The sequence below is a fragment of the Toxorhynchites rutilus genome, chromosome 2 (assembly GCF_029784135.1).
Source record: "Toxorhynchites rutilus septentrionalis strain SRP chromosome 2, ASM2978413v1, whole genome shotgun sequence".
Taxonomy (NCBI): Eukaryota; Metazoa; Arthropoda; class Insecta; order Diptera; family Culicidae; genus Toxorhynchites; species Toxorhynchites rutilus.
Genome location: NC_073745.1, coordinates 177013930 through 177036459, shown reverse-complemented (window position 1 = coordinate 177036459; position 22530 = coordinate 177013930). Strand labels below are relative to the sequence as shown.

At 42.1% G+C, this 22530-nt stretch overlaps 2 protein-coding genes across 2 annotated transcripts; both read left to right on the top strand.

Moving 5' to 3' along the window:
* The first annotated feature begins 2236 nt into the window (after positions 1 to 2236).
* Positions 2237 to 5238, top strand: LOC129766425 (uncharacterized). The gene is made up of 2 exons (XM_055766955.1): positions 2237 to 3480; positions 3669 to 5238. Exons 1-2 carry the CDS (start codon positions 2237 to 2239, stop codon positions 5236 to 5238), a joined length of 2814 nt encoding a protein of 937 aa, XP_055622930.1.
* Positions 5239 to 5602: 364 nt separating this feature from the next.
* Positions 5603 to 7282, top strand: LOC129766424 (uncharacterized). The gene has a single exon (XM_055766954.1). The coding sequence runs from the start codon at positions 5603 to 5605 to the stop codon at positions 7280 to 7282; it is 1680 nt and encodes a 559-aa protein (XP_055622929.1).
* Positions 7283 to 22530: the final 15248 nt, after the last annotated feature.

Sequence of the window (22530 nt, the reverse complement as noted above, 5' to 3'; positions counted from 1 at the left end):
TGACCGAAGGATCTGAAGTCAATTCGTACTGCAGTTGTATCAGCAAACCCTGGTAACGAATAAATTTAAAGCTGTGTGAACGTAAAACAATCTGGTGAGTACGTTCCAAGCTGTTTCATTACGTGTGGCCAGCAGTAGCTATTTATTACAATACGGTGGAATATTGGGTGACTCTTTAGTCATTGTGGCAATTGGTGACTGACGGTAGTCGGATCGTATCGCGCCTAGAATTTCAATTCAAAGAAGATTGTTGGTGTGCGTTTCGATACAATAACGTAACTATGCCACCAAAGGAAGATAAAATATTAGCTGAGTTCCTTATTCAACGTAAGGGAATATACGCTGTTCGAGATTTCATAGAAAAGTTCATCGAAAATTACAATCCCGATCGAGACAGTTGTCAATTATCAGTGCGCATTGAATCGTTGGATCATGTGAATGCTGATTTCTTGAGAGCACAGGATGCTATCGATCGGTTAGATAAAACAGAGATGCTTGAAGATTACATAAATGAACGAGTTGATTTTGAGCAGCGCTTTTGCGAGGCCAAGGGATTTCTACTCTCTCGATGTAACACTGAATTTAATCAAACATTACTGAATACTTCGATGACGAACCATGGTCATTCATTTTCGTCTAGTTTCCACCTTCGTTTACCTAAAATCGATTTGCCAAAATTCAATGGCGACTTCTCACGATGGCTATCGTTTAGAGACACATTTACATCGATGGTACATTCAAATGGAGAAATACCAATGGTTGCAAAATTGCAATATCTGTTGCAATCATTGGAAGGGGAGGAAAAGAAACCTTTCGAATCTGTGGATATAGAAGCTGATAATTATGCTTCTACTTGGGAGGCCTTGAACAAAAGGTATGATAATCGTCGATATCTTAAACGACAGTTATTTCGAGCACTTCATGAATTGCCGTCGGTGAAACAGAAATCATCTCGTGATATTCATAATTTGGTGGACGATTTTCAGCGCCATGTGCGTGCTTTGGGAAAATTAGAAGAACCTGTCAATTATTGGGATACGCCTTTGATCTACATGTTGACGATAAATAACTGGATAAATCGACAATAAGAGCATGGGAGGAAAGAACAAGCGAACAGGATGATGTTAAATATGAGGAGTTGGTGGATTTTCTTTACCAGCGTGTACGCGTCTTGAATTCAGTTGCTCCATCTCTTTTCAAAATTGATTCGTCCAAGGTGGCCGGTGCAAATACAAAATTCAACAAGATTAAGTTCGTCGCCAATGCAGTTGCGTCAGAAAAATCCAATGTTTCATGTATGGTGGGATGTCAGGATGGTCACACGCTTCGCAATTGTCCAATATTTCTTGGGAAGAACGCTCGCCAGCGCAAGGAGTTTGTCACACAAAAGAAATAGTGTTGGAATTGTTTGAGTGTAGGTCATCAAATGAAGAAATACATTTCCAAATATACATGCCGTACTTGTCATGATCACCATCATTCTTTACTACACGATACTGATTCATTCAAACCGTCTTGGAATTCAACATTAACACCGCCAAGACCTGAGTCACAACCACTGCCATCCACCTCGGTTCCACGTCCAAGTTCATCTCAGCAAGTCCAAAACGCAGGCAATATGGTTTTATTGGAAACAGTAATACTCAACGTTGTCGATGATTACGGCAAAGAATATAAGGCTAGAGCTCTTCTTGATTCAGCATCTATGAGCAATTTTATGTCAAGTCAGTCGGCAAACATTTTATGCAATCATCGTACCAAAACAGACATTTCAGTGGCAGGAATTGGTCTCTCTACGCAACGAGTTAGAAGTGCAATTACTACAACTATTGCATCAAGGTCCCAACAGTTTTCTACCAAACTCGAGTTCCTTATACTGAGACAACCGTCGGCAGAACTGCCAACAATGTCAATCGATATCTCCCGATGGAAATTACCGGATGTTACACTTGCCGATCCACATTTTCATATTCCTGGTAAAATTGATTTGGTTATCAGATCTGAGGCATATTGGGAGCTACACTCAGGTCGAAAAATAAATCTTGGAAAAAATCGTCCGTGGTTGACAGAAACTCCATTCGGATGGGCAGTGTCAGGTTCGACACCAAACAGAATTGAATGTATTCCGAAAATTTGCAATCTTTCCACTGCGACGGAACGTCTAGAATCAACCCTTCAAAAATTTTGGGAGATTGAAAATATTTCATCGAATTCAACACATTCTGAAGAAGAGAACATGTGTGAAGAATTCTATAAGGCAACCACAACCCGCAGTTCAACGGGTAGATATATCGTACGGCTTCCAAGGAATGATAATCCAGAGATAATTCTTGGAAAATCTCGAGAAATTGCTGAACGCCGCTTCCTGAGCCTGGAACGACGTCTCAATCGAAATCCTCCAATTAAAAGTTCATATCACAATTTCATAAACGAATACGCCCAGCTGGGGCACATGAAGAAAATTGATAATCCAGTAAACGATTCCAGTCCTCATTGCTACTTACCACACCACGCCGTTTTCAAAGAGTCGAGTACATCAACGAAACTGAGAGTTGTATTCGACGCATCATGTAAAACCTCGTCCGGATATTCGCTGAACGATACCTTATTAGTTGGTCCTGTCGTTCAGCAAGACCTTCTTTCCATTGTGATGAGATTTAGAACACATCCCATCGCTCTTGTTGCGGAAATCGAGAAGATGTACCGGCAAATAGAACTTCATTCAGATGATCAACCCTTTCAGCGTATCCTCTGGCGTTCAAACCCAACTGATCAACTTTCTACGTTTGAATTGCAAACAGTTACGTACGGTACTGCGTACGCACCGTATTTGGCCACCAGAACATTGCAACAGTTAGCGAAAGATGAAGAACTTTCCTGCCCAGTCGCTTGCAATGCTATTCAGAATGATTTTTATGTTGATGATCTACTGACGGACGCATCAAACGTAAAGGCAGCTATCCAGCTACGTCAGCAGCTTACAAGTATCATCGAGGCTGCAGGATTTTCACTGAAGAAGCGGGCATCGAACTCCCATAAAGTACTGAAAGATGTACCACCAGAAAATTTGGTAATTCAGTCGTTTTATAACATACAGAAAGAAGAAGCCATTTCAACACTTGGATTAATGTGGGATCCACAATCAGACACTCTAAGATTCAAGGTTCAGCTGCCTCCCCCAGCAGCAATTTTGACCAAACGCAAGGTCATGTCTTACATAGCTCAAATATTTGATCCTCTTGGTATCGTGAGCCCGACGATCACGATGGCCAAATTATTTATGCAGCGTTTGTGGGCGTTAAAGGCGAACGGCCAAATCTGTGAATGGGACGATCCGCTTCCAGAGAGAATGCAAGAAGATTGGAGAAAATTTCACAATACGTTACATATATTGAGCGAAATACGTGCTCCCAGATTCGTGCTTCAAATTGACGCATTCACTATTCAACTACACTTTTTCGCCGATGCTTCGGAGAAAGCGTACGGAGCTTGTTGCTTCGTTAGAACAGAAACATTTCATAAAAAGATATTTGTTCGGTTACTAGCGGCTAAATCAAAGGTTGTCCCGCTTGCCACCCACCATTCAATCGTACGATTAGAGCTCTGTGCAGCACGTTTAGCTACGCAACTCTTCGAGTAGATACAATCCGCCATCAATTTACATGCAGCAATATTCTTTTGGGCCGATTCAACAACGGTTCTTCAGTGGTTGCGCGCGTCACCAAGTCGCTGGAAGCTTTTGTGGCTAATCGAGTGTCTCAAATCCAGCATTCAACAGATGTTAATAATTGGCGACATGTTCCTGGCATAGACAATCCTGCCGACGATATTTCCCGTGGATTAAATGCAGTTGATATTATGAACTGCGAACGTTGGTGGAATGGTCCATCGTGGTTGTCGAAATCAACAAATTCATGGCCGCAGCAAGTTATATCGTCAGAAGAATCCGCTAGCGCATCTTCAGAACAACGCAAAATACCAGTCATCGCAATGAATACGATCGTACTTAATTGGTGCAATGATTTATTCGCACGCTACTCATCGTTTGGAAAGTTACGACGTGTTGTTGCATTCTGCATGCGATATGTGCATCGTCTACGTGAACTTGTTTCGTTGCATCGTTCCAGTCCTGATTCATATGAAAAACCAAGCGTCAACACCGACACAGCAAATATACTCCCGTTAAATACCGATGAACTCAATCAAGCTGAAATAAAATTATGCCATCTGGCGCAACAAGAAAATTTCCCCGAAGATATCAACGATCTGCAAGAGAAAAATCGTGTCTCGAACTCATCACCGCTTAGATTTCTGAAACCATTCATTGACCCGATCGGCATTATTCGCGTTTGTGGCCGGCTACACAATGCCGCGTTGCCACACAACATCAAACACCCAATGGTTCTATCTGCGAAGCACCCACTCACTGTTCTGTTAACCAGACATTTCCATCTCAAGCTACTGCACGCAGGTCCTCAACTCCTGCTAGCCACACTTCGCCAGAAATACTGGATTCTGAGCGGTAGAAATCTCACAAAATTCGTCTATCACCATTGCCACACTTGCTTTCGAAGCAAGCCCACATTGGTGCAGCAAAGCATAGCAGATCTTCCAGCGTCACGAGTCTCACCAGCTCGACCTTTTTCCATATGCGGAGTGGATTACTGCGGACCATTTTTCGTTAAATCCGCAGTAAGGAAACATGGTCCCACCAAAGTTTATGTCGCTATCTTCGTTTGTTTCTCGACCAGAGCGGTTCATATAGAGCTCGTAAGCGACTTATCCACAGCAGCGTTCCTGGCAAGTCTTCGAAGATTCGTCGCACGTCGTGGTAAAATCGTCGAAATTAACTCCGACAATGCTACCACATTTAAGGGAGCTTCACATGCTTTAAACAAAGTCTATCGCATGCTGAAGATTGAAGAAGGAGAACGCCAACATATTTTCAATTGGAGTTCGGAGAATGAAATCCACTGGAAATTCATCCCACACCGGGCGCCATATTTTGGGGGACTGTGGGAGGCTGCCGTAAAGTCAGCAAAAACGCACATGCTGAAGGTACTGAACAACGTCAACATCCGATACGAGGACTTGCTCACACTGTTAGCACAAGTGGAAATGTGCCTAAATTCGCGTCCACTCACCCCGATGTCAACCGATCCTTCCGATCTCGATGTTCTTACTCCAGGGCATTTTTTGACTGGAAGTAATCTTCAAGCTGTTCCCGAAGCCGATTAGAAGGAGGTTCCAGACAATTAACTTGATTACTGGGAAACTACACAAAAGTGGTTTCAGAAGATATGGTCCCGCTGGTATCCAGAATATCTGCAGCAGTTGCAGTCTAGGGCAAACAAGGGCTGCCATCCATCCACCAAAATGGAGATCGGATCCATCGTCATCATAAAGGAGGACAATGCTCCGCCAGCCAGCTGGCCGCTCGGCAGAATTGTGAAAGTACACCCCGGGAAGGATGGAGTTGTTCGGGTTGTAACGCTATGAACAGCATCATCAATGGAAGTTCTGCGTCCAGTGGCTCGCATCGCTCTTCTACCAATACCATCGCCGACTACAATTTCATCATGAACCAGGTAGAGCAACCCATATGGGGGAACCCATTACCCACCATTCAATCGTACGATTAGAGCTCTGTGCAGCACGTTTAGCTACGCAACTCTTCGAGAAGATACAATCCGCCATCAATTTACATGCAGCAATATTCTTTTGGGCCGATTCAACAACGGTTCTTCCGTGGTTGCGCGCGTCACCAAGTCGCTGGAAGCCTTTTGTGGCTAATCGAGTGTCTCAAATCCAGCATTCAACAGATGTTAATAATTGGCGACATGTTCCTGGCATAGACAATCCTGCCGACGATATTTCCCGTGGATTAAATGCAGTTGATATTATGAACTGCGAACGTTGGTGGAATGGTCCATCGTGGTTATCGAAATCAACAAATTCATGGCCGCAGCAAGTTATATCGTCAGAAGAATCCGCTAGCGCATCTTCAGAACAACGCAAAATACCAGTCATCGCAATGAATACGATCGTACTTGATTGGTGCAATGATTTATTCACACGCTACTCATCGTTTGGAAAGTTACGACGTGTTGTCGCATTCTGCATGCGATATGTGCATCGTCTACGTGAACTTGTTTCGTTGCATCGTTCCAGTCCTGATTCATATGAAAAACCAAGCGTCAACACCGACACAGCAAATATACTCCCGTTAAATACCGATGAACTCAATCAAGCTGAAATAAAATTATGCCATCTGGCGCAACAAGAAAATTTCCCCGAAGAAATCAACGATCTGCAAGAGAAAAATCGTGTCTCGAACTCATCACCGCTTAGATTTCTGAAACCATTCATTGACCCGATCGGCATTATTCGCGTTTGTGGCCGGCTACACAATGCCGCGTTGCCACACAACATCAAACACCCAATGGTTCTATCTGCGAAGCACCCACTCACTGTTCTGTTAACCAGACATTTCCATCTCAAGCTACTGCACGCAGGTCCTCAACTCCTGCTAGCCACACTTCGCCAGAAATACTGGATTCTGGGCGGTAGAAATCTCACAAAATTCGTCTATCACCATTGCCACACTTGCTTTCGAAGCAAGCCCACATTGGTGCAGCAAAGCATAGCAGATCTTCCAGCGTCACGAGTCTCACCAACTCGACCTTTTTCCATATGTGGAGTGGATTACTGCGGACCATTTTTCGTTAAATCCGCAGTAAGGAAACATGGTCCCACCAAAGTTTATGTCGCTATTTTCGTTTGTTTCTCGACCAGAGCGGTTCATATAGAGCTCGTAAGCGACTTATCCACAGCAGCGTTCCTGGCAAGTCTTCGAAGATTCGTCGCACGTCGTGGTAAAATCGTCGAAATTAACTCCGACAATGCTACCACATTTAAGGGAGCTTCACATGCTTTAAACAAAGTCTATCGCATGCTGAAGATTGAAGAAGGAGAACGCCAACATATTTTCAATTGGAGTTCGGAGAATGAAATCCACTGGAAATTCATCCCACACCGGGCGCCACATTTTGGGGGACTGTGGGAGGCTGCCGTAAAGTCAGCAAAAACGCACATGCTGAAGGTACTGAACAACGTCAACATCCGATACGAGGACTTGCTCACACTGTTAGCACAAGTGGAAATGTGCCTAAATTCGCGTCCACTCACCCCGATGTCAACCGATCCTTCCGATCTCGATGTTCTTACTCCAGGGCATTTTTTGACTGGAGGTAATCTTCAAGCTGTTCCCGAAGCCGATTAGAAGGAGGTTCCAGACAATTGACTTGATTACTGGGAAACTACACAAAAGTGGTTTCAGAAGATATGGTCCCGCTGGTATCCAGAATATCTGCAGCAGTTGCAGTCTAGGGCAAACAAGGGCTGCCATCCATCCACCAAAATGGAGATCGGATCCATCGTCATCATAAAGGAGGACAATGCTCCGCCAGCCAGCTGGCCGCTCGGCAGAATTGTGAAGGTACACCCCGGGAAGGATGGAGTTGTTCGGGTTGTAACGCTACGAACAGCATCATCAATGGAAGTTCTGCGTCCAGTGGCTCGCATCGCTCTTCTACCAATACCATCGCCGACAACAATTTCACCATGAACCAGGTAGAGCAACCCATATGGGGGAACTTGCTCGATGCGCACCTGCGCATTGCACAGGTGATTATAATTCCAATAAACTAATTCCAAACGTTCGATCTACCTGGTCTTTTCTGTTTCATATGTGGCTGAGGAAACAACATCGAGGGCATCTGCATAACGCTCGTCTTCCACAATTCGATACCATGAACATCACCAACCATCTGACTATACGTAAGAGGACGATCATCATCATCGTGGCCCTGCTACAAGAAATAAATAAAATTGAAATTTGTTGAAACATCTTCCATGTTTCAAGGTGGCCGGAAAATGTTGGATATTGTATAAACCACACGATAGATAATATGTTTAAATTGTCAGTGATACACGCAACAACAAACCTTTATAACACAACGCTCTTGTGAGAGACATCATTATACGCTTTCAAAGTTCACTATAGTCATCACACCTATCATTGTCACGCTAACAAAGCTCATCTAGCCACATCATTGTCAGCATAGAAATCTAAAACAATCATAATCGCGATGACCCATCTCGAACAACAATCCCACTTGTTACGCTACACAAATGTCCATCCAAACGCAACACAATCCTCATTGTAACGCAACACAGTAGTTTTTGTTCTCGCCTTTATCATGCCAAGCTTATAAAACTGACCGAATGACCAAATAAAACCACTCCAAAGGTAGACTCGAGAGAACTCAGTTCAAAATTCAAACGCTTTTTTCTCAATTCATCCGAAAAACGGTACGGTTTCCGGATCGGTTCATCTGTGTGCCGAGCGGTAAAGCCTTCGATGTCCGGTGTTCATTTCAAGCACCAGCCGGTGCGTTATCAAACATGTAGCATGATATTTGATACTTGCAAGTGTTGTCATTGTTGTTGCACCGCATGGAGCCAAAGATATATTGATGTGGTTATGAGATGTGGAATAATGGTACTGGTGTAACATGTATATAATCGACTGTAGCCGAGTCTATGTAAATTGCGAAAAAGGCCACCGGAATAGCGTTCGAGGTAAATTTTCAATGCATTGACATGAAATAAATTACGACATAAGATTAGCTAGCGTATTGTTCTGCGAGGGCAAGAATGAATCATCAATCAATTATCGTCAGCTTGTTCTACAATGAAAAAAACATTTCAGAGATTATTCTACTATGCAGTTGTTTCTAAAATTCCACAGCATTATTGAATAATATCCGAAGGTATAAACGAGCGACTTATATAAAATAACAGTGTGGTTCTACGTCAACAATGCGGTCGTATCTTAGACACAACCTCCTATAATTTTTTGCGTCAATCGATTTCGGCACTCCATAACAATTTTTATATTGAAGAAAATAATATATGTCATGAAACTAACTATCGAACAATTGAAAAATCTCAACCCTTATCCTAACGGAAATACCCACTTCTGATTGGTCGAAATTGACGACACATGCGGCGGGTCCCTAACAGAAACAAAACCAAGCTACCTGGGAGAAAACGGCATTGCAAATGCATGAAAGAAGGGGGATCTTTTGTTCCTACCGAAATGTATCCCCTAACAGAGACATCTAAACCAAGCTGCCTGGAGGAAATCGGCATTGCAAATACATGAAAGTAGGGGGAACTTTTGTTCCTACCGAAATGTATTCCCTAACAGAGACATCAAACCCAAGCTGCCTGGGGGAAATCGGCATTGCAAATACATGAAAGTAGGAGGAGTTTATGTTCCTACCGAAATGTATTCCCTAACAGAGACATCAAAACCAAGCTGCCTAGCGGAAATTGACATTGCAAATACATGAAAATGGGGGAACTTTTCTTCCTACCGAGATGTGTTCCCTAACAGAGACATCAAAACCAATACCCAGGGGAAATCGGCATTGCAAATATATGCAAGTCGGGGGCATTTTTATATTGAAAGTAAGGTGAGTGATACGATTAATTCAAGCAAATAAAATTTTGGTGGCCATGATTCACTTAACGATCTTATCCATATGGGTCCATTCTACCACATTTTTGACGAGGATTTCAAGGCTGGTTCCTCTTGACAACAGATCAGCGGGATTGTCGTTGGAGGGTACGTGATTCCAGATGGCGGTAGAGGTTAATTCTTGAATCTCAACAACCCGGTTGCTGACGAATGTTTTCCAGGTAGAAGGTAGAGCTGAAGAGCAATTGATCTGTGGCTGGTTCCCAACGTAAGCCAAGGGCAGCAACTGAGGTTTCTCGATCAAGATCTAGCAGCGTATGCGTTTTTCTAAGTTGTTCTGGAACGACATCTAGAACATCTTGATAGTTCGACGACCATTGTCGAAGAGGGAATCCTCCGGCATTTAGAAGCTCTATCATCTCTTTCACGATCAGCTTTAACTGTTTCACGTCGTTGGAACCGGTGAGGAGGTTGTCTACATAAAAATCCTTTAGAAGATATTCAGCTGCGTGTTGATACCTGGATTTTTCTTCGGTAGCAAGCTGTTGCAATACGCGAGTTGCCAGGAAAGGCGAATTATTCAAGCCGTACGCGATGGTAACTAATTGATACTCTTTCAAGCGGAGTTCAGGGTCATCACGCCACAATATGCGCTGCAATGGTTGATCCAAGGGGTGGACGAGAATCTGTCTGAACATCTTCTCGATGTCAGCAGTTACGACGACACGATGGAGTCTGAATCGGATTACTATTTCCACTAGCATTTCTTGGATTGTTGGACCAGGAATCATAACGTCATTAAGCGACAAACCCGACCGTGATTTACAGGATGCATCGAACACGGTTCTGAGTTTGGTAGTTGTACTTTCAGATTTTAAGACCCCGTGGTGTGGGAGTATAAACTGCGGTCTGACGTTTAGTTCCTCTTCTGTCACTTCACGCATATACCCTATTGCAATGTATCGGGCGACAAAATTCTGGTACAATTTTCTTTTCTGCCGATCCGACATCAGAGAACGCTCCAACGAATAGAAGCGTCTGGTAGCTTGGTACATGTTGTCATCCAACTGCGGGACGAGTTCTTCTCTTTTTGGAAGTCTGACAATATATCTTCCTTCTGGTGTCCGTGTGGTGTTGGCCAGGAAGTGCTCCTCACAAAACTTATCCGTTGCTGACCAACCCTTGTTATCACGAACGGTTTCTAGCTCCCAAAACTTTCTCAGCATTTCTTCTACACGAGCTGCGCTGCTCATTAGGCGTGGAACGTAGATCAGCATGATCATGATCTTGAATAGTGCATGAACCTGACACGACCCATCTGAAGACCGAATTCTGTAAAACCGGTAACTGCTCACCAAGCTGGATACGGCCATAGCGAAACGTATTAAAAAAGTATTGAGCTCCCAAGATGAGATCAATCTCATTCGACACATGAAACGTTGGATCAGCAAGACGCGCTGTTTCGGGAATCTTCCATTCCCGGATGTTGATTGACGATCCTGGTAGCTTGATGGCGAGAGAGGGTAGGACTGACATATTCCACAAACTAAAACGGTAGCAAAAGCACGTGAACATGGAAATTGGAGTTTCTCGCAAAGAGCTCTCGTGATGTAGTGTCTCTGGGACCCAGAATCAAGGAGACAACGAGCCGGAACTTTATGACCTTGAGCATCCTCAATTTCTATTAATGCGGTTGGAAGAATTACAGCAGTCTGTACATTTTCCTTGTCACATGTCATCATGGCATAATGCAAATTTGCGGGAACTGTTGGCACTGTAGAACATTGTGTGGGATGGGAACCGACAACCGGGGAAAACCTTGGAGGTTGGGACGGCTTGTGTACCGGCGATGCATTAGTATTCACTACAGGAGGCGGAGTCGGCTGACTAGGATTCGAGGTTGAGGGTTGTGCGACAAGAGCAACAGATCCACTGGCTTGTGGACCAGGAACAGGCTGGCGAATAAACTGTGCTCCATGGAGAAGAGTGTGATGTTTCTTCGGACAGCGATTGCATGGCTTGCTTTGACAAAACTTGGCAAAGTGCTCTGTGCTACGGAGACAATTAGCACATAATTTCTTCGACTTCACCAACTCAAACCGTAACTGCTCGGATCATTTTTGAAATTCAGGGCAATGATACAGGAAATGACTCTGATTGCATTTTTCACACTTCCTGGTAGATTCCGTGACTGGTGAGGAGGCTGAGGAGCTAAAATGAGCGGCAGATTTCGTTAGTTTTACTTTAGGATCATAATCTCGACTGTAACCAGGAAACGGGCTGACACACTGCAGAACTCTTGCATAATTCTGTAAATAATTCACCATCGATACGAACGTCGGCATATCATCTTCATCAGTTTCACAAAATGCCGCACCACTAAGGACATTGGCGACATTGTCACTATCCAGCTGAGCACAATAGCTTTCCCATTCTTTCAGTGTGTGTACATCCAAACGGGTTGACAACTGGTAAATTAACAACGAATCCCAGGAATCAGTATCTTCTCCAAGCCGCTTTAAAACCGAAATTTGTTGTTCGAATTTGTCCACTAAATTGAGTAACTCGTCAGCTGACTATTTCTTCATACCGAGTACCTCGAACAACGATTTAATATGACACCGAATGAGCTGTCGCTTATTTTCATTCCGCAGCTTCAGTGACCTCCAAGCATCACGATATCCATCCTCACTAACCGAAATCGAATCAATAATTCTCGCAGCTTCACCCTGAACTAATCCTTTAAGATACTGGAACTTATCGACATTGCTAATCTCGGCACGATTACCGAGGGCAGAATCAAAAGTACGCGAAACACATACCAGTCTGCTAGTTTTCCACTGAAACTAGGCAAATTAATTTCAGGAAATCGGATGTGACTGGATGGTCTGATATATTGCGTGGGCGGATTGACAGGTTGTGTATTTTGGCTAAGATGTTTCGATAAAAATGAACGCAACGCGTAATACTTCGTGTCGAATTTCATACGTTCCTCTCTAAGATCGTCATCGTGCGTGGCCTCGAGAATACACACCGTATGCGATATTCTTTAGCTAATTCATCAAGCCTTTCTGACCATGCTCCTAACAATTCTGAATGCTGTCCTGCTTTTGCCTCTTTCCCAAGAGCTATTAACAATTCAATTGACTCCCACAAATGCTCTTTACTTCTCCGCAGAAAATCTGCTTCCTTATCACGCTCAACCTTGATAATTTTGCTTTTAACGTGGCTCTACACTAGAGATGTGCCATCCGCTCATGAGCTGTTCATTTGAATCGCTTCATCATATTGAGCGGATTCGGATCGGCTCGCAATCAAAACAACGCAGCTCATCAGCTCATTACGGAGCTGGAGAGCTGATGAGCTGATGAACTGCTGAGCTGTTGAGCTGTTGAGCTGATGAGCTGCTGAGCTGTTGAGCTGATGAGCCGCTGAGCTGATGAGCAGCTGAGTTGATGAGCTGCTGAGCTGTTGAGCTGCTGAGCTATTGAGTTGAAGAGCTACATAGCTGTGGATCGCAAAAGCTGCAGAGAGTGTGAATTGAGAAACGCGAAAGAATTTTTCGTCTCCCGTGCTTTATGATATGACGTCAGTTTGTTTTCGTGTGTCCCTCTTCGTACTTTAGCTTTAGCAGAGATGCCAGATAGGAAAAAAGTTTTGACGTCTTTCATTTCTATACCGGGGTGTAAAATCAAAGTTTCGAAAACGAAAGCGTTACGCCGGAGATCGAGATTTTGAGCGTTAATAGCTCCTTAACAACTGAACGAAATGGTATGATAAACACTTCATTTGAAAGATAAAATGTCTACGCGTTCTATACTTGTTACTTTCTGATCCAAAAACTTGTTTCAATAGTCTTAAAATTGCTTTCAAAACAGGCTATTGAAATCACCAATCGGTATATAAGCGAACGCCGCTCGGAAATCCACTCAGGATATTTCCGTATCCAATATTGTATGCACCCGCAATCGATTATTGCTCAGTCGCCGAAAGTTCCGAGCTCAGAGAGTTCATTCCCCTTTAGTTTGCCTTCCAAATTGCCATCGTAAACCACACCTTCTCTCGATTCAATCACACACAAAAAGCATACTTAAGCGATATTCTGGTGGTGAGACACATTCATTTTTCGTGAGGACATCGACAAGACAACATCGTTGCCTAACGTGCTGGAGGAGGTGGACGGCGAAGGATCGACACATATACGCGCAGAATTCTTTCCGTTTGGATGCCATTCAGCATCGAGAAAGTTCCGGAAAGATCTAATCATTGCTGGGAAATAATCAGCCAGTTCCTCTGGGAATTTAAAAATACATTCATGTGAAAGAGTTTATTTGAATGTTTTCTATTCATGTAACACTGTGACCAAATATTTTTCAATCAAGTAATATTAACAGGTGGTTATCGAGTTAGTATTAACCACTGGTGGGCTTCCAGTATCGAGGAAAATGTGGAAATATCTAATCGTTACTGAAAATAATCTGCCAGTTCCTCTGGGAATTTAAAATTACATTCATGTGAAAGAGTTTATTTTAATGTTTTCTATCCATAAAATATCCATATAATACATTTGGGTTTGTGATTTGTCAATCAAGTACAGTTAGCAGGTTAGCTTCTGAAGATTATTCTTCAGAACAAGGTTTTTCGTATCCTATATTGGATGCATAAAACCTTGTGCCTCCAACGTAACGCTCTCGTTTTCGAAGTCTCCCAAATATTCATTTATTCATTCATTCAGAATGGATTTAGATTCAACTTCAAACAAATGATCTCTAAATCAACGATAGTCCTACGTCACCCTTGCGGTTATACCATAGATATAACCCACTTCCTGTTTTTGTTTTGAAGATATTCAATCGTTCGTTACTTCATTAAATTTTTCTTACATTGCCAAACAAAATAATACACATTATTATATGCTTGTAAATAAAATTACTATAGTATATTGTTATTTAAGCATGACTGTGGAAACACATAAATTTATTTCCGCGTGCTGAACCAAAACAATTCAGAAAACAATCCGGCATAAATGCAGATGATTGATAATGGTCCTTTTGTTACCTTTTCCATCGCGAATAATTATTTCGTCGCGCCTATCATTAGATTTATTTTATTTTATCCTTGGATGCAAAAAAATATATCGGTAGTTTTATCAAAAAATGTTGTCTCGGCCAATATTTCTGAAGGCATTTGATTTGGCTACTTCTGGTTCTAAGCATCTTCTATGTTGGATTTCGGCATTCAATATTTGTTGTATATTACATTATTAGAATTCATATTAGTTTTAGTTTGTGTACAGTTACAAATTAAATTCGTTTATTTTTTTGCTTTCCGTCTATTAAGAAAATGCACACTATAAAATGTCCCATGGTAGTTACGTTTCACATGCAATTGTGTGAACAACCGCAAATTTCTAGAGATGGGCAAACCGTTCACGAACGGTACGAAAGAACTAGTTCGCCGAAAAGAGTGAACGAACGGTCGTTCTTTTTCAAAGAACGGTAGTTCTCCCCATGAACTGATTGCGAGCGAACGGTTTGTGAACGAACTGATTCCGAAAGAAATGTTTGTGAGTGAACCGTTTGCGAATGAACTGTATGGGAAAGAACTGATTGAGAGTGAACTGTTTGAGAACGAGGTATTTGCGGGCAAATTGTTTGTGAACGAACGAGTGCAGCTGAACTGATTTGCGCTGGACGGAATCAATAGAACGATTATGCTTGTAAGAAAAATAAAACGATATTGTTATTTACGAGCAAAATGCATATAACGCAGGGTTCATTTTGTTGATGTATACTCAATTTTGGGTTAAACATTGAATTAGATGTTCGTAGTTTTAAAACCGAAGCTATATATTTTCAATTTCATGTATTTTTTTGAATTCCGCGAAACATTCATATACTTCCTGATCATCAGAAAAAAAAATCTGGGGGAAGCTGGGGCGATGCATGAATTAGGTAAACATGAAATCTTCTAGTGAGGGCAAATTGAGCAAAAAGGTTTTTCGTTGCTTTCAATTCATTGCATGGCCTATTGCGTGTACGAGTTATCGTAATTGTTTGTACGATTGATTGTGAGTGAAGATCGCTGCTGATTTTTGACGTAGGACTACGTGTAAAATCAAAGTTTCGAAAACGAAAGCGTTACGCCGGGGACCGAGATTTTGAGTGTTAATAGCTCCTAAACAACTGAACGAAATGGTATGATAAACACTTCATTCGAAAGATAAAATGTCTACGCGTTCTATACTTGTTACTTTCTGATCCAAAAACTTGTTTCAATAGTCTTAAATTTGCTTTCAAAATAGGCTATTGAAATCACCAATCGGTATATAAGCGAGCGCCGCTCGGAAATCCACTCAGTTCTAATTGAACAGCGATTGGAGCATGTTGTCGCTGTTGTGGTGAAGCTCTTCATTTACCATGAAAGCGCGGATGAACGGTGTCACCAAGAGCCTGTTTGTGCACCTTAGGCCAGAAGGGAATCCATCAGGAGGAGAGTGATGCCACAAACGGTTCCCCGGGAAGATCTCAAAGCAGCCGCTACACACACACACACATACACGCACGGAATTCTTTCCGTTTGGATCGAGAAAGATCCGGAAAATAATCTGCCAGTTCCTCTGGGAATTTAAAAATACATTCATGTGAAAGAGTTTATTTGAATGTTTTCTATCCATGTAACACTGTGATCAAATATGTTCCAATCAAGTACTATTAACAGATGGTTATCGAGTTAGCATAAACCACTGGTGGGCTTCCAGTATCGAGGAAAATGTGGAAATATCTAATCGTTACTGAAAATAATCTGCCAGTTCCTCTGGGAATTTAAAATTACATTCATATGAAAGAGTTTATTTTAATGTTTTCTATCCATGTAACACTGTGACCAAATACATTAGGTTTTGTGATTTTTCACTCAATCGCAATCAACAGGATAGCTTCTGAAGATTATTCTTCCCCATCAGTAGGATATTTCCGTATCCAATATTGGATGCATAAAACCTTGTGCCTCCAACGTAACGCTCTCGTTTTCGAAATTCTCCAAATATTCATTCATTCAGAATGAATTCAGATTCAACTTCATACAAATGATCTCTAAATCAACGATAGTCCTACGTCACCCTTGCGGTTATACCATAGATATAACCACTTCCTGTTTTTTCTCTGAATGAACATTATGAAAAATGTTCTTACATGGAACCTATGTGTTGTCCAAACAGAAGATATGAAAAATTGCACATATTTTGTGCGCATCAAATGTCGGCCGATAACCATATTTTCACATACAGTTTGCGACTTTTAAAGAAGAAGCAGCTCATCTTTCCTCACTAAATTTCAAAAATATGAATTCAACGATATCAATTAATAGCTGTCTATTGATGTTGGGTTTCAGCTAACATTCTATGTTTTTCTTAATATAACTGGACGAAAGAGCGAAAGAACGGTTCAAAAGAACTGATTCACTTATATGAACGGTTAGTGACTGAACCGTTCATCAAAGTGAACTGTTTTGCCCATCTCTACAAATTTCAACTGAGCTGAAGAGCTGTTCCAAATGAGCAGCTCACTTGCATGAGCTGAATGGCTCTGAGCCGCTCACCATGATGAGCTGATTTGCCCATCTCTACTCTACACGGTATGCGAATACAGAACGAATCTCTCACTCGTGTCAGCACACGGATGAAATGACCGTACTGGGAAAAACGAAGCGGTAAACACTGCTATCTAACCGACGTCGATGAAACTAACACTAGCCAATTTACGAAATGGCGAACTACGACGTGAGTCGTGTGCAAGAGAGAAAGAGAAGCAAGGTACTCACTCAATGCTACGCGGCTGCTTACGGTGATTCCAAAGGTGGCTGGGGAACAACAATACTAGGGACCAGCGTGGAAAATGAAACACCGACAAGCGAACAGAAGACGCTCTACTCTCTTGGATTTCCGGTTGCCTCTAATGGCGGCAGCAAATAAGCAGCACTAACATGTGCCAAATCAATATTGAAATTTTCTCGAAACTTCACGAAACACAAACAGCGAGTTCCGTTTTCGATGTTCACTCACACACTTGCACGTTTGAATTGCGTTGCGATTCTTCGCGAGGAATTTTTTCGTAGGATCACAAAATGGCGTCACCAGCAAATTTTGCCGTTTTTCATAGCGCTCTTTCCACTGTTTGCGGAACACTCACGAGGTTCGAAAACACTAAATGCTCGATTCCAGAACTTTCGGTAATTACACGCGAAGTCAAACAGTGAGAATTTCGAATAAATCAAACGGATCGCGGATCCGGCTCGAAGGGCCATGTAAAATATAGACTTTTCTTTCACTTTCTTTTCAATTCGTTCAATTCTTTTCAACTACGGTTCGGGAGTTTTCTAGGAACGGGATTTTCGGGGTGCACAGTAGACACTGATTTCACAACGCGGTTTACTTCGGATGGGGGAAAACTAGAGATGTGCCATCCGCTCATGAGCTGTTCATTCGAATCGCTTCATCATAGTGAGCGGATTCAGATCGGCTCGCAATCAAAAAAACGCAGCTCATCAGCTCATTACGGAGTTGGAGCTGATGAGCTGTTGAGATGTTGACCTGATGAGCTGCTGAGCTGATGAGCTATTGAGCTGTTGAGCTGATGAGCTGTTGAGCTGACGAGCTGTTGAGCTGACGAGCTGTTGAGCTGTTGAGCTGAAGAGCTGTTGAGCTGTTGAGCTGTTGAACTGCTGAGCTGTTGAGCTGTTGAGCTGTTGAGCTGCATAGCTGTGGAGCGCAAAAGCTGCAGAGTGTGAATTGCGAGACGCGAAAGGATTTTTCGTCTCCCGCGCTTCATGGCATGACGTCAGTTTGTTTTCGTGTATCCCTCCTCCTCGAAAACACTAAATGCTCGATTCCAGAACTTTCGGTAATTACACGCGAAGTCAAACAGTGAGAATTTCGAATAAATCAAACGGATCGCGGATCCGGCTCGAAGGGCCATGTAAAATATAGACTTTTCTTTCACTTTCTTTTCAATTCGTTCAATTCTTTTCGCTGATGAGCTATTGAGCTGTTGAGCTGATGAGCTGTTGAGCTGACGAGCTGTTGAGCTGTTGAGCTGAAGAGCTGTTGAGCTGTTGAGCTGTTGAACTGCTGAGCTGTTGAGCTGTTGAGCTGTTGAGCTGCATAGCTGTGGAGCGCAAAAGCTGCAGAGTGTGAATTGCGAGACGCGAAAGGATTTTTCGTCTCCCGCGCTTTATGGCATGACGTCAGTTTGTTTTCGTGTATCCCTCTTCGTACTTTAGCTTTAGCAGAGATGCCAGATAGGAAAAAAAGTTTTTGTTTTGAAGATATTCAATCGTTCGTTACTTCATTAAATTTTTCTTATATGGCCAAACAAAATAATACACATTATTATATGCTTGTAAATAAATTTAATATATTACATTGTTATTTAAACATTACTGTGGAAACACATACATTTATTTCCACGTGCTGAATCAAAACAATCCAGAAAACCACCCGGCATGAATGTTGATGATTGATACTGGTCCTTTTGTTACCTTTGTGATCGCGAATAATTATTTCTCGTTGCACCTATTAGTGGATTTATTTTTATATCCTCGGATGCAAAAAAAAACTCGATGGTTTTTTTTTCAAAAAACGTTGTCTCGGCCAATATTCCTGGAGGCATTCTATTTGGTTACTGCTGGTTTTTCTGTTGTTTAAGTTCAGCATATCCTAAGCATCTTCTATGTTGGATTTCAGCATTCAGTATTTGTTATATATTATATTATTAGAATTCATATCAGTTTTAATTTTTGTACAATTACGAATTATTTTTTATTTTTTATTTTTTGCTTTCCGTCTATTAAAAAAATGCACACTATGCAATGTTCCATGGTGATTACGTTTCATATGCAATTGTGTGGACAACTGCAAAATTCAACTGAGCTGAAGAGCTGTTCCAAATGAGCAGCTCACTTGTATGAGCTGAACGGCTCAGAGCCGCTCACCATGATGAGCTGATTTGCCCATCTCTAGGGAAAACGATCAAAAGAACATCCGAAGGGGTTGGTGGACTAACTTTATTTTATACTCGTGTGTATACAGTGGATATGCTTTTGTGTATATGTGTATGAGTGAATGGAACGTGAATGCAAAATCTGCTAGGGTGGCTCAATTTATTATAAGTGTGTTGGGTTGTTCACAAATATAAAATGAATTCAGTATTTCTATCTCTTCATGTTTAACATAAGCTATTGAAACAATTTGTCGAGTCAATAAATAGCAATCGTATAACTCTTGGACATTTTATCTTTTGTATAAAATGATTATCATACCGTTCCGTTGATCCGAAGCAGGAGTATTAACGCTCAAAAAAGGAATGGATTCCTTTTTTCCCGACAACTAGAAACGACAAACTGTTGCGGCATTCGTACACAAATAATTTTATAACGCAGCTTTCATCAAAGTGATTTCTTCGATATGGTGAAATATCCACTATCATATATTTCGTATTCGTCATTATCAAATCCATAGTCTATGGCACCCATCGGTATCGAATTATCATCGACACCACGATTTTCGCCAAATCCTGTTTTCAGTTCGACCTGCAGAAACTTTTCTGAACTCTCAATTCATCAAATTTGGTGTCCCTGAAAAGGGCCGTTGATTATAAGCTAAGGTAATAATGACGAAAGCGAAAGCGCGGCTGTTTAGGCACGCTCTCCTCGGATACGAAGGGCCAGCTGGATGTCCTTGGGCATGATGTGATGCTTTTTGCGTGGCTTAGCACACAAATTAGTATCTTCGAACAGGCCGACTAAATATGCATCGCTTGCCTCCTGCAGTGCCATAACGATGGAACTTTGGAAGCGCAAGTCGGTTTTGAAGTCCTGGGCAGTTTCATGAACCAAACGCTGGAAAGATAGTTTGCGGATCAGCCATTCGGGTGACTTCTGATAGCAACGAATTTCACGCAAAACGACAATTCCCGGTTGGTAGCGATGTGGCTTCCTCACTCCTCCTGGGACTGGTGCGCTTTTCCAAGCTGCTTTCGTGGCTATTCGAGAAAAAATAATGACGAAAGCAAAGGAAGCATCGGTTTTATACTGAGATAGAGTGGATTGTATACCCGACCTTTTTCACATTCTTTTCATTATATTTGTAGCTCAACTCGCATCATATAAAAGAGAGCTGTGGTTGTGCTTGGCCCACACATACTGATTTTAACCTCCGACCGAGAAGGTAGTTTTTCTCTTTCAGCAGCTCGGCATTTTGGCGTTTCTGGACACATATCTCCAAGTGTAAAGGTCCCATAAAAAGTTCTCAGTGTTTTCGTTGGAAGAATAACCCACTTGTCGGCTATACCCAGGGTGTAGCCAGACAACAGCATGGCTTCCAGTAGCTCCGGGCCTCCGGGAGGCCGGGCTACAAATTTCTATGAAGGCAGGCCCACCGAATCCACCGCTCTATATGGCGGACCCCTCGAACGGTAATCTCCAGATACTGCTTCTTAGAGATACAGGAGACAAGGTGATTCCAACAAACCCCTTCACCGTTAGCAATACCATCAAGGCAGCGGTAAAAAATTCAACAGCGCAAAACCGCAGCGAGATGATAAAAAGAAACTCCAGTACATCTTGACAACCAGGGACGAGGATACAGTCGGTAAGTTACTTTCTATTACCAAACTGATAGACAATACCCCTGGAGAGGTAATTTTCCACCCAACATTAAACCAACGCAAATGCGTTGTTACTTGCCGCGAAGTTATCGACCTTCCTGAATCCGAACTGGTGAAAGAACTCACTGCTCAAGGTGTGATCGGCATAAAACGCATCACCAGAAAGGACAACAACATTCTTGTGCCACCGGCCACTTTCATAATGACCATTCGCGGAACGGTTGTTCTCGATTTAATTTATTTTGGGTTCATTCAAATCGGGACTAGAAATTTCTATCCCAATCCCATGCAATGCTACAAGTGCTACAAATTTGGGCAGACGACCAAGCGATGCAAACGCGAAAATCCGCAGAAACTGCGGTCAAGAACACCAGGAACAACAAACAGAAGTAAACAAAGTATGCGCTGCTTCAGCTTTTTATGTCAACTGCCAAGGGAACCACTCCTCTTCTAGTAGGAATTGTCCCGTATGGCAAACCGAAAATAAAATCACCAGAATAAGAATCGACAATGGAATCTCATACAAAGAGGCAAAGGAACAGTTTCAACTTCAAAACAATGCTCCAACATTCGCAAGTGTTCTGCAAGACCGACTGCAACTGCAACTGCAAATGTAACTGCGCCTCGGTCGCTTCGGCCACTTCTAGTCGCGAAAGCACCCCCCCAATTGACACTACATTCGATACAACCATGACAGACTCAACAACTGGAAGTTCAACAACTGAATCCGAAAGCGAATCAGTCGTTTCTATGGATACTTCTGACGCTCCGAAGAAGAACAAAAATAAAAGGGAAATGGCGAAAGGATCATCTTCAGATTCAGATAAAAAATCCGAAAATGAAATCCAAACCAACATGGACAAGAAAAGAACAAGCAATGAACAAAGACAGACACCACAAACAAATAACAATACAACCCCAACAAAAAACAACAACTACAACACACATCAAATAAAAAATATCAACAACGCGCATCCAACAAAAAACAACAACAACACACACAACAAACACTCCAAAGACTTCTACACTAAACAAGAACGACACCAATACCTCAAAGAAAGCTTCTCTTTCCAAGGGTAAAGGATCATCAAACTAATTCTCTTTGAATAGTTCAAACATACACACAATTAAGACTTAGGAATTAGAGTTAAAATGCGCTAACACATCCACCCCAATACAGAAATTCGGGATACAATGGAATGTCAGAAGTATCCGACAAAAGATTTTAGAATTAAAAATACTTATTTCGAACTTTAATCCTACAGTCATAGCCCTTCAGGAAACTATGACTCCAAACAGTTTCGATAAATATTTCAGGCA